The 13,463-nt window shown below is 40.0% G+C and overlaps 1 protein-coding gene across 4 annotated transcripts in view; it reads left to right on the top strand.

Annotated features, from left to right (window-relative positions):
- Positions 1-13,182, top strand: part of RTN4 (reticulon 4) — a 63,051-nt gene extending 49,869 nt beyond the window's left edge. For all 4 annotated transcript variants that reach the window (XM_001375231.5, XM_056814009.1, XM_007476817.3 and 1 more), the window contains 5 exons: positions 2,447-2,585; positions 8,696-8,765; positions 10,678-10,724; positions 11,770-11,828; positions 12,178-13,182. In XM_001375231.5, the coding sequence (XP_001375268.1) occupies positions 2,447-2,585; positions 8,696-8,765; positions 10,678-10,724; positions 11,770-11,828; positions 12,178-12,220 (358 nt within the window). In that variant the 3' untranslated portion in view covers positions 12,221-13,182. The remainder of the gene's footprint in view (positions 1-2,446; positions 2,586-8,695; positions 8,766-10,677; positions 10,725-11,769; positions 11,829-12,177) is intronic.
- The last annotated feature ends 281 nt before the right edge of the window (positions 13,183-13,463 follow it).

A 13,463-nucleotide genomic window follows, 5' to 3' on the forward strand; every position in this document is an offset into this window, starting at 1 on the left:
TCTCAGGTTAATGCTAGGGAGGATATAAGTTTTGTGTAGCTCTGCCCTCTCTCTCTTCTCCTCAAAACTGGCCGTGGAGTTGGTTAATGCCAGGCAAGAGAATTTCTCTCAAGTGGCTTTACTCAGGCTTTTACTTTTGTTCTTGTGTTTTTCCCAATCTTATAAAATATAATACTTGGAGTTATTGGATATTAATTTAAATCTTACATATCTAAGATAAGAGCTGCATATTACTTAAAGCATATATTAAATTAGCCCTTTATTTCTCTGCTAGAAACATGTACTTCTTAGATCAGATTCCAGTAATAAGTTGATTCCCCCCATCCTTAAAATGAAAATATATCTTTCTAACAGGCTTAGCATTATTAGCAAGAGGTTAAATCCCAATATAGATTCTCTAGTCAGTTGCTTCTTTGTTCTTGTCTTGGTATGATGATATAATTCAAGACCCAACTCTTCCAAATTTGTCTTAATCTTTTTTTTCCTTCTCAAGAATTTTGAAAATGTGTTGTATTACATATATATCATAATATAACATAAAAACATAAACTAGAAAGCTAGCTTTATTAGAAGGACAAGGTCTTCAGTGTTGTGTGGGGGTGAGGAATGGTTTTTTTAATGCCAGTAGCTGATATGTCATTTATTAAACTTTTTAATTAGAACACTGTTAAATTGATGTTAATTGAGCTATTTAAAAAACCGTTTCAAACTATGAAAGATCTGTTTGTCCTTCTCTTTGTAAAAGTTAATGATTAAATTCACTGGCTTTAATTAACTGTATATTAAGGTTGCATAATTCACAAATGTATAATATATATATCTAGAATATATCATAGATATAAGATATAGGAATCTGTAGTCTATGAAAGCTTTGTTAAGGTAAACTTTATAATTATATATTCATAACCCTAAAATATGAACCCCAAAATGAGTATAGTTGGACTCCAGTTCTGTGCAAATTAGGGAGGAAGTATGGTCTATTTTTTTACTGATATTATACTTCCTTAGCCTAAACCTGTAAACCTCAAAATTTCTCAGACTTATGAATGTTGGAAATTTTCCCCATTGGGGAATCTTCTACTTAAAAAATTCCCTAACAGGAATGTGAGAATTCTACTTTACCTACTTGGGTCTGCCCTAGGGGAAGATAAAGTTGTAAACTCTTTTCTGAACAATGAAAAGTACTTAAACCCATACTTTTCTTAAGCTAAGTACCTATAAAGGTCAAGCAACTTGTGAATTTACAAGGAACAAAGAACTGGAAAACTTACTCAGAGCTTTCCTGGTGTGAATTACTCAAAAATCCACACCTTCTTAGGTGTGGACTAAGAATGGGCGGTCCTTTAGAAACATCTACAGTGATTGGTAGATGTAAGGACTTAGGGGAGGTGACAGAGAAGATTTTGCCCTTAAAAATAAGAGCTCAGGGAAGAGCTGGGAAGTCATTCTGAAACATTCAAACCTCATTTGTCTTTGCAGGCAGTGATTTTTTTTTTAATTAGAGGTAAGCTCTTAGTGGGGAGATAAAAATTTAAAATTTTTGCTTCCTTATATCTTTAAAAGCATTGACTTCTTGGATTAGAGGCTCTATACTTCAATTATAAGTCAAATACAAACTACATTCCCTAGTTTTAGCCTCACCCACATTGGGGAAATTGACAGTGTGTAGGAAGTCAGCCTGGAGGCGGGACAAGAAATAGGCTTAGAGATGCCTGCAATTTCCATGCCTCTCTCCTCAGCGGAATACTAGGAGACAGCCTGGACCCAGTGTCATGCTGCTGTTGTCTCCTCCCTGGTTCCCACACATACACCTTCCTTCTTTGGAGGGTAGGTGGCCCTGTAGAAAGTGAAATTCCTTGACTTGACTAAAAAGGTTTACATTATTTAAATAAAGCTATTTATTTAATGAACTCTTGTAAAGTAATAACTTAAGAGAATGCTGATTCTTGTCTTATATTGTGCTTTGCTTTCTTCACATTGCTTCTTTGAAACTGAAAACAATGCAATGTGTGTTAGCCAATTTCTTCCTTGTGGGCCTTTCTCCAAAACTTAACAATGTTGACTTATGGCTATATAAAACATCTGTTTGAATTTATAAGAAGTTTTACTAGGATTGATGTTATATCTTTATATTTGTGATTTAGTAACAGATTGAGTCTCACTATATAACTTAAAGTTTAGACTAAAAAGGAGTAACTTAAAAGTAAGTAAATGTTAGGAAAAGTTGTGATTTCATATTTTTTTCCATGTCTTAATATATTGAATTAAGCTCATTCACATTGGACCATTAAAAAACTTGTGATTCATATAGAATTATTAAGTGTATGTTGTGTTAGAATTTCACTGGCTTTTTTCTCTCAGATATATTTGTTTTGCTAAATTAATGAATATGTTCAAACCCTGAGCTTATTGAAGCTTACTTACTGAGAGTGCGTTTCTTTGGCAGAGCCTACTTGGATACTGAAGTCGCAGTATCAGAGGCGCTGGTTCAGAAGTACAGCAATTCTGCACTTGGCCACGTCAACTGCACCATCAAAGAACTCAGGCGCCTCTTCTTAGTTGATGATTTGGTTGATTCTTTGAAGGTAGGTTTGACATTTTTTTCATTTGTTTTTAGCTAATTGTAATTCTGGTCTCAAAAACCACTTATATGGAAGATTCACATAATTCCTCAGGTAAGTCAACCTTTATCTTATGTAAGGAGATGGGCTCAGACACTAGCCCAGTGATTGCATTGATCAAGGGAGGTGCTGGAGGAGAAAACTTCTGCTATTAATACAGGTCAGGACCTTCTCTGTAATCTACAGTCTTGGAGAGTCACCTGGAGCCCTCAAATGTTCTCTGACTTTTCCAATAGGGCCCAGAGGTGAGGTCTTGTTTCAAAGACCATTATCTCTGGCCACTACACTGGGTTGCTTCTCACCCAGTTATCCTCATCATGACTCAGAGAGCACAAGTCCTTCTTAAGTTCTTTACCAGGTCACAGGGCTAATCCTTAGTTCTATGAGTATAGTCCTGGCTTTCTAGCAAAGTAGAGAGAAGCTCATTTTTAGATTGAAAAGTAGTATAAACTAATTTCTTGGGGGAGAGTTCCAGTATAACTTGGTTAATTTTTAAATTAATTTTCCTTTAAAGTAGGACAAACAAAAGATTTTAAAGTGATTTAATGTAATAAGTTCTTATACTCAGGAGTCCTAAAACACAGGTAATCCTCCAGAACAAGAGTGTATGGGTTGGGGGGGGGGTTGCTTTTAGAGGCAATAATAACTTCTACATAGGGTGTGTCTGAAAGATCATGAATGGGAAAATACCGTTTGTAGCCTTTGGGCACAGGGGGAGATGGTTTTATTTTTCCTTGCCTTTTGTTTGCATATATGAATGAATAAATTTGAAATGTGGCCTGACTTTTCAGAATCCTTAGAAACAATAGCATTTGGAATGTATCAGTCAGAGACTGGATGACTGAGCAGAAATGTTGTGAAAGGTAACTGAGCGGAGACATTGTGAAATTTAGGAAGCCAACCAAGTCATTAATAAACCAAAGGTCAGGCTTCCTGGTTGCTCCATGTGAAACAATTGCTACTAAGTGTTGGTTATTTCTGTTGTATAGTTAGTCCTCAGCCTTATTGACCAGCGAAGATTGATTTCTGCACATAACTTAAATTTTGTTAATGGAGGACATAACATTCTCATTTAAAGATAGACCAAAAACCTTTGATTATGTCTATCAGATTTCTTTTCTACTCAATCAAGACATTGCTTTCTAAGACTGTCATCTTATTTTTTAAAGTCCTTATGAAATAAGAATAATGAAGATGTAGAAATGTTTGTTAATAGCAGGGTAAGAAAAATACCTATCTTGAAATAACTGAAGATTTTTTTAAAAGGAAAAATATTTAAAACCATTGTTTATATAAATTATAAAGAACAATTCACTTATAGGTTTTAGAACAGGAAGGGACCTTGGGGTCTGGACTGGCAGCTAGTCTAATGAGGTCAATTTACAGGTGAGGAAAATGACTCCAAGGCAGACTTTCAATGGCTTCCATTTGCTTGTGTTTTGAGAAACAAAAAAGGCACAAGTCAACCTGACAGTCTTCCTTGGACATTCAGTTATTTTATATTGTGCTTTAAAAAAGGAGATGGAGTCATTTCTGTTCTGAAAATTTTTTTGGAAAACACCTTTCTGAGCAAATCTTAGTTGGTTATAAATTTAATTTGTACAAGTCATAGCAGGGAAAATAGTAATTAACTAATCTCAAGAAAATATAAGGGTGGTTACCCCCATTTATAACAAATTTCAGGCAAAAACCAAAAACCACATTAACAGTGGGTAGTGAACTTAAGTCAGGGTAAAGTAAAGTTTTGCCTCCTGGAAACATTTTGGAAAGGCTCCCTTTTCTAAATTAAAATGATCTATTTGCAGATAATTATGGAGGAAGATGACAGCCATAGCTAATAACTCCTCACAAAACATCAGAAAGCAATGGAAGGAAAAAGAAGTCTGAGAACTTGAGGCAGTTCACACCCAAGAGCTTTTGTAGAGAATTCTAAAGAGAGGAAAAGCAGCAGGCAGTGAATGAACTAACCTGTGGATTTGCTTGATCAGTGGGAAATGTTGGTATTGGAGTCTGAGGCCCCTAGTTCCAATGCTAATCTTGCTCCTTAATAGTCTTTGTGATTAATGGCATGTGAGGGCCAGCTGAAGCCTTGTCACAAATGTGATTTTTAACAGATATAAAGCACTAGTTAGAGGACCCGGCCTTTTGTTGGCATGAGGAACTCCCAGGAATGGAAACTCCCTCTATCAAAGCAGAGGCAGCAACTTATGGGTTTTAGGGAGTTGCCTAGAGACTGAGAAAGGGGCTAAATGACTTATTCAGGTTCACAGAACCAGGGTGTATGAGAGGCAGGGCATGAATCTAAATTCCCTTGGCTCTGAGGTGGCTCTCTACAATGCCTTGGTACCTCATATGTATAAATAAGAAAGTTAAAAAAAAAAAAAGAAAAATGAACAAAAAATTATAAATGATTGTGTATATATAAACTTTTACTGATAACCCCAAACAAAAAGTACATATGTTGATCATAATGTAATCAAACTAAATGAGCTTATTTGTTCTTGTAACTGCTTTTGATTGTCTGTGTGTGTGTGTGTGTGTTTAACACAGAATTCTTAATGAGCTTGGCTGGCTCTTGGGTCACAGTGGATTGAAAGCAGCAAAATTAAAAAAAGTGTGGGGCCGTGTGGCAGTAATAGTGGCGCAGCTTCATTTCACTGTGTGCACAAGACCATCATGACTATCCAAAGAATAGTGGCCTCTTCTAGCCTGATGCTTGTTTATAGTAGAAGATGAATCATTTGCGGGAAATAGAAACATTTCCACAGAATAGAATTGGGCCCAATATTATCTACCAATTTGCCCTGCCAAAATATCCAGCCAGATTGTGAATTGAGAAGGGATTTCCATACTGTGTGATGTTAGGTGGTATAAATGCTTTGACAATGCCCAGAAGGCTCTGGTCTAATTATTCATTAGTTAAAATTCATTGATTAGAATAGTGGTCACTTGAAAAATAAAATGAAGCATTTTTGGAAAACAGGAACCCCCCAAGTCTTTGTTATTTAGTGAAATATTATGCTTTGTGTTCAGACTTTTCAGTTTGTGTCTGACTCTTTGTGACCCCATTTGGGGTTTTCTTGGTAAAGGTACTGCAGTGGTTTGCCATTTCCTTCTCCCGCTCATTTTATATTTTACAGCTGAGGAAAATGAGGCAAATAGACTTGCCCAGGGTCACAGCTAGAATGTCTCAGGCCAGACTTGACCTCGGGTCTTCCTGACTTAAGGCCCAGCACTGAGCCAGTAATTGCTTGATGATAGACTAAATGCGAACACTTCAGTGGGTCCAACACTTTACTGAGTCCCATTTATGCCTTTACATCTTGTCTGGTTTTTTCTTATCCCTGCATAATTTCTCCTTGGAGGGTGCCTCTCTCCAGTATTGGAAGCTTCTGGTGTTGAGGGAGACCAAGCGGCCTCTCATTTCTGGACCTCCCTTTAGCCAGGCTGTCCGTTCAGTCAGCTCGAGGGCTCTGAAGCCGCCTTTGCCAATCCAGAGCTAAGATGCGAAGGCAAACTATGTTCTTCATTAACTTTACACACATCTCCAGAGTGGGCTTCCGCTTTGTTTTAGATAAACGTGTGACTCGGGGTTGGAAATGAGGAGTTCGTGTCTTTTCTTTCACTCGGCTGCTTGTGAGGACCGCCTTAGACGCGTGCACAGCCCTTGTGGCGACTGACGTATTCTGGATGTGGCACAGAAAGCAGAGCTGCTCACGTTTGAAAGAGAATCAAAATAAGATGCAAATAGAATCCTACTAAGTCCTCCATGGCTATCCAAGCCAGTGTTTTACCTCCTTTGTCCCTTTCTTGGCCACAGAGGCCATTCTATTGTTAAAAACTCTTTGCAGTCAACAGAAACCCCCTGCCCAGGGTGCAAATTCCGATTTTATTCCACTTTCCGCTTGGGCCACGTCAGCATTCTGTGGCGCCCGTGTCTGTGCACCCCTCCTCAGGATGCATAAAATGGCAGGATTACAAAGGAAGTCAATTGACTTCCGGTTACTGCGTATTTTTTAAGAGGCCCCACAGATTTCAGACAAGGGAGCTTCGGAATAGGTAATAAAGCTGTTCATCTATGTGGATCACAAACTCTGTACTTTAATAGCCAGTTTGGTATAGAGTCTCCAAACTCAGCCAGACCCACGGCATTGCCCATGTCCAGGCCATATGATGGCTTTGAGGCTTTCCAGTTGGATCCACGTGGCCAGAATCTGACTCTAACGGTTAGTGTTCTGGACCTCGGCGTTATCTTGGCAGTCTGTTGAAGCAATTGGACGAGGCATTTAAAATCATAAAATCATCTATTTAGAGAAAGAAGGACCTTGGTGTGCTCAGTTAGCCCTGTCCGGTGGATGAGCTGTCGGGGAGGTGTGGGCAATATTCCCGGTGCCGGCCTCGCACAATTGTGCATGTAATTCCAGTGAGAGAACGGAGAGCATTTTGCAGACTTTAGAGCATTATGAAAGTGGCTGTCATTAGTGGAATATTGTTGGGAGGAAGGAATTATTGGGAAAAGAAAGAAGATAAGTTGGGGCCCAGAGATGACAAGCCTCCTTCAGGTTGTCCTTACACTGTGCACAGGACGAGGAAAGGAAATTCTGCCAATTAAACTACCTTTGGGACCTGGGATCGATTGCTTTCATCTGTCTTGGTTTCAGTTTCCTTTTCTTGAAAACAAGTGTTGAAATAAATCATCTGCGCGCTCCTTCCAGCCCCAGATCTACAGTGCTAGACTTGTAGTCGGCCTTTCTGACAGCGCAATGGGCTCCCCCGACCAGGAGGAGCTTCACCCCCTCCAGGTCAGACAGAAAGAGTGCAGGACCTATTTCTCGCACGTTTACTTAGTGTGTATGTGCGTGTGTGTGTGTGTGTGTGTGCGCACACTTGGATGATACGGCCTCACACCGCCCTGTGATGGGCCAGGCGAGAGTGACAGGAGAGAAATTGGAAGCCCCTGTAGTAAAAGGTTTGGGGAAGAATTTAGCCACAAAGGGCAGAAGAGACCATGGTAAGGGAGGGTTTTTTCCAGGATAGGAGATACTTTGAGGAATTTGTGGTTTTTAAAGTTGGAGTAAAGAGATGCTGAAGAAATGGTACCCGAACGCCTGGGATGGACAATCCGACACATGACATAAAGGATGGAGTGGAATAGGGAAAGGCAGGAGCATAGAGATGACTTCATTCTTTGCATTCTTGTCCCTAACTATGTCTGGGATGGCAAGTGCTTTAAAATACTTAAGATATTGGTTACCTTATTTTAGATTAAAAGTAGAAAATATGGGAAATATCGGTCTCTCCTTGTTTCAATTCCACAAACATGCCTCCCCCCAGGATAAGCCAAAATTTCATCACTATGTGATGCCTTTGATACTCAACACCTTCTCAGCACCTCCCAGGGGACTCTTTTGTTTTGGAGGGATGGAGGGAAATCTCCCCAAATCTAGAATTTTCAGGTATCTCTCCTATGATAGGGTTGTAAACTCCTTAAGGTAGAGACAGGACTTTTTTTTTTTAACCCATCTGTTTTAGTATCAGTTTTAAAACGGAAGAACTGGCAAAGGCTAGGCAATCAGGGTTAAGTGCTTTGCCAGGGTCACACAGCTAGGCAGTATCTCCCCTGATGCTTTCCTATATGTATCACCAGAATTTAGCATATTGCATAGTACATAGTTGGCACTTGAATTGGAAATATGGGTTTTATATGTTTTATAAAAGTCATTTCGTAGATAACGGTATCCTTTCTAAACATAATTAAATTGGAGGTTACATTTGTGTTGGTATTATGTAGGAGAAAATTAAATTAATTTTAAAATTAAATTCATTAAATGCTTGAATGTACAATTAAGATTGGAAATAAAATGTTCCGTATCCCTTTAAAAATTTCTCCCAGATCCTAGTTTGGATTTGCCTCCAAAGTAGGTTAAAGATAATTTTAAATGAGTTTAAAAAAAAAGGTAATGCTTCCCATCTAATTCCTAGGAGGAATTGCTTTGAAAGGGTTTAATTAATGAAAGAATGATTTTTGGAATTTTGCATTGCTTTTATAGTTTTTTTTCCTCTTAATTTTATAGTTTGCAGTATTGATGTGGATCTTTACCTATGTTGGTGCCTTGTTCAATGGCCTGACACTTCTGATATTGGGTAAGTCTGTACAATTATTTGGGGGAAATAATTACAATTATGAAAATGCTGGAGAAAAGGTAGACACTGGTAGAGGGAACTGGTAGAGGTTTAAGAATTAGATTTGTTTCCTTTAAAGCTATGATTCAAGTACTTATCCTCCAAATCACTCTTATGATTAAAATTTTCATTTAGTACAATTAGTAATAGTGGGCCAATTTGCCTGTAAAGAATGTCTTTACCTGACAAAATCAATTTTCCCTCTTTTCCCTTGAAAGTTCACCCCAAAAGTCTTTTGACTAAATATTTCCCTCTCAACAGAAATCTTGCCTCATAATTTGTAGAGAAAATAGAGGCTATTCACTCGCTGTTTCCTTCTCCCTCTTATTCTACATCTCAGCATCCTCTTGTTTTCATCCCTTATTTTTTCTTCCTTTACTTCAGTTTCTGATGAGAGTTGTTCCTCTTTCCTCCATTGTCCTCTCTGACAACTGATCCTTGGAACACTCCTTTGTCGCCTGTCCCTTTCAGTCTTTTCAGGGAGAGCTCCTCCCCAGGGTTCCCCCATCCTTCCTTCTCCTCCAGCTGTGTGAGTCCTCTCCAGCCTTTCACAGTCATTCCTAGAAAAGCGAGTGGCTCTCTGAGCCTCCACTTCTCTCACTTCTCAATTCTGTGCCGCTGGGACTCCTCAATTTTTTTTTTTAAACCCTTACCTTCCGTCTTGGAGTTAATACTGTGTATTGGCTCCAAGGCAGAAGAGTGGTAAAGGCTAGGCAATGGGGGTCAAGTGACTTGCCCAGGGTCACACAGTTGTGAAGTGTCTGAGGCCGGATTTGAACCTACGACCTCCCGTCTCTAGGCCTGGCTCTCAATCCACTGAGCCACCCAGCTGCCCCCAGGACTCCTCAATTTATCATTCAGTGGAAAGGCCATATTTGTAAAGTGCTTTGTAATTTCAAATGCCGTGGAAATGCTATTGTTGTTACTAGTATTCTTTTTTAAAGATAGTGACTTGTATTCAGTCTAACTACCCTTCAGAAGCCACACAAGACTGGCATCCGGTAGAACGTGTAGATGCTGCCTTTTGTGTTATTTCTCAGTTCATTCTCTGGAAGTGAAGATTCACAAGTTATTCTTCCAATCTTAAAGCTTTAGTTGTATAGAATGTTCTCTTAGCACTATTTGTTTCATTTTTTTATTATCACATGCCATTCTTTCCAAGTGAAAAAGATGAATCTGCAACCTTGTTCTCTCATTGTCTTCCTGCTCTCCTGGGCCTCAGCCCTCGGGGGGAGGGGGGGGGGGGAGATTGCCCAAAGCTTCCCCTCTGCTTCCGGCCTAGGGTTTCCTTCCTGTTTAGGGCTGTCCAGGTCCTGTGGCTGCCTCTGATGGCGCTCAGGCCCATCTTCTGCTCTGAGATAGTTGGATGTTTGGGCCTCTCAGTGTGTCCACAGCAGTTATTGGCTCTTGTCTCCTGCCCTGGGTCTCCGCAGGGTCTCCGGCCTCCTTCCACTCAGTCCCCTGGCTACAACTTCAGTGGCACTCTTGGCTCTTTGTTCCACCCAATCATTTGTCAGGTTTCCTTGCACCTGCTTCTCCCTTGCTTGCAGCCATATCCTCTTCCATTTCCACAGGCCTTCACCGACCAGTTCTTCCCTGGATTGTGGGTCCGTTTCACCCCACCCCAACCCCAGTTTATAAGCTGGCACATGCCTGCCGCCAAGTGGGTCTGAAGGAGGGAATGAAATGGTTCTTCTGTCCTTCCACTGCGGGATGCAGGAGCTCGATCAGGCACTCCAGAGCTCTCCCTCCCAGAGGCTCTCCCTGCCAGAAGCCCCTTCAGACATGTGCAGAGAATCACTGTTGCATTTTGTGCTTCAGCTGTCACTTTGTATTGCAGAGATGGGCCTAAAATTCGGTTTCTCCTTTACAGCTCTGATTTCCCTCTTCAGTGTTCCTGTTATTTATGAAAGGCATCAGGTGAGTGTATAGTGGAGGTGCCTCAGGGGGTTTGACTTTATGGGAATTGTGGAAATAGCCTGAATGAAATGATTTGTCAAGCATCTAGAATGGTAGGACATTCATTTGTTTTAAGTCAGGGATCCCCGAACTACTTACACAGGGAGCCAGTTCACTACCCCTCAGACCGCTGGAGGGTGTGAATCTTAAAAACTACTCAGGCTGTACTTTAGAAGATTTGATTTAGCTATTTCCTTATTGTAACAATGGAGATACTTGGTCTAACAAGAGTCAGGAATGTCTTGGGAACTTTACATTACTCCACCCATACTTAGACATACTTTAGGGGAAGATAAAAGTTTAAACTCCTGATTGAACAATGAAGGTACTTAACTCATACCTTATAGTGAAGCTAGAACTTTAAGCTAAGTCTATTTTTAGATCTAATACAAAAGGGTCATAAGTACCTGTAAAGGTTAAATTAATCACAAAAAGGTTAAGTAACTCACAAAAGGTAAACTTCACAAAGAAGTGCGGAAGTACCTCAGAAGATATAATCTAACCAGAGAAGGTGAGAACTAAAGAGTGGTGAGAACTAAGAAATGGGCAGTCCTGGGAAAAAGCATCTACTGTGATTGGTAGATGTGAAAATTTAGGGGAGGTGATATAAGAGAACATTTCTTTAAAAGGAGGCTAAAAAAGTCAGTTCAGGCAGTTCAGTTTGGAGTGATGATTCTGAATTCAGTTCAGGCGATTGAGTTCAGTGGAGGACTGGAACCCAGCTTGGAGAGGTCTTGTGGGTGATAAGACTGACTCCCTTACCTTTAGCCTCAGGGAGGCCACTTTGGTCAAGGCCTTTAACTACTCCCTGACTCAGCTTGAGCATATGTGAGCTATGCAGCACCATGTATAGGGCTCCTCTCACTGACCACTAAAAGAGGTGGGGGCTGGATAAATGGCCTCAAGGGGTCTGTATATGGCCCTTGGCTGTAGTTTAGGGACCCTAGGTTTAAGTTCTTTAGTAATGCTAATTATATCTCTCATCCCTTTTACCTTGTGTTTTCAGACCCAGATTGATCATTATCTAGGACTTGTGAATAAGAATGTTAAAGATGCTATGGCTAAGTAAGTATTGCATTCTTACTTCTCTTCCTAAAAAGATATTTTTGACTTTGAAACCATACTGAACACAAAATGAAGAATGCATGTTTTTTAGGAGCAGCTTATTCCCACTTATTTGTCACCAATGCAACTTAAAATGAGATTTTTTTGGTATGATTTGAATTGTTTAAGAATTGTTGGGTTTATAAATCCAGTTTACAAGAAAGGAGGAGCTCAATATAGTAGGCGTTTTGGCAGCTCCAACATATCATTGTTGTGATGTACTCATCACTACCTTTATTTCAAGAATAGATTGTCTTTAAAGTCCTTGTCTTTAGAATTGTACTAATTTTTTCCCACCTTTCACTTGTAGAATCCAAGCAAAAATCCCTGGATTGAAAAGCAAAGCGGAGTAAAATCAGCAGTACATGCCACTGGGAATTCATCGTTCGGGGGGAATTTTCATTTGGATTCCATGGGGAGGGTCGGGGGAAAATGGAGCCTTGACATTGCAGAGGAGCAGCCTCACAGATCTTTATTTTTTAGCAACGCAGTGTTTGAGGAAAAGTACTTGTCTTGACTGCTGCGTGTTTTGTCATCTAAGTATCGTAAGCTGCTCTGTCTGGACTTCAGCTGTAATCATCCTTGTTTATCCTTTGTGAGGCCTGGCTCTCACTAGATCTGAGAAAGCTGTACATTGTGCTTCAGGGGACGTAGTCTTTTGTTTCAGAAAGTTGTATAGCGGGTGGAACTAAGGAGAGAAGAACCCTTTCCACAGTGTGTGCCCTGTGTATGGTCTGTGTAGAATGATGCAGATTTTCTAAAATGAAATGTTTAGAAGAGATCATACCATTAAAGCAGGAAGGGAGAAAGCTTGCCTTCTTGGTATGAGTCTAGCTGTATCGTGATTTTACTGTTTTATTAATTGCCAATATATATAAATATAAATATATATATATATATAGTGTTTCACAAAGCTTAGACCTTTCAGCTGCCCCACAGTGCTTGATATTTCAGAGTTGGATGGTTCTATGAGTAGCTCTAAGTCATATAAACTAGGAAAAGAAACTCTTATTTCTAGAAACACTACCATCTGTTTTCAGCATAAAAGAACGCCGTGCTCATAGAAAGTCCGTCGCATAGACTTCATCGCTCCAACCTGCCGCAGTTAATTTCATCACACACTTGGGATGGACGGACTGAATCCAATGCTGAAAAAATGGGCCTTGGGAATATCAAACATTGTTCTACAGGAAATTACAAATTAATATTGAGATTTATTCAATTGCGGTTTAAGCTATACCTGAACTAAGTCTGTGGAATGCATTTGTGAAATGTAAAACCAACCAAGTATCAATAAAGCTTAGAGACTTCAAAATAGTTTGTGGATTGTGTCTTTGTGAAAGGAGCGCTTTATTCAGAGGCTGTTTTTGTTTTCTGCCCACCACAGATGAGTGGACAGGACACTTCTTAGCTTTCAGTAAGGCTTCTGCCCAGAGTGCCGGGGATGGGCTCAGGGTGGATGTTGCCTCTGCTGAGAGGGATGGAGTAGGTTCTAAGTGAGTAGACACTTGGGTCCTCCGCCTGCTGTCTCACCTGTAAAACGAGGAGGGGAATGCCCTGAGCCCTGACACTTGTGAGGAGGAGGGTCCCATGAGA

The sequence above is a fragment of the Monodelphis domestica genome, chromosome 1, assembly GCF_027887165.1.
Source record: "Monodelphis domestica isolate mMonDom1 chromosome 1, mMonDom1.pri, whole genome shotgun sequence".
NCBI lineage: Eukaryota > Metazoa > Chordata > Mammalia > Didelphimorphia > Didelphidae > Monodelphis > Monodelphis domestica.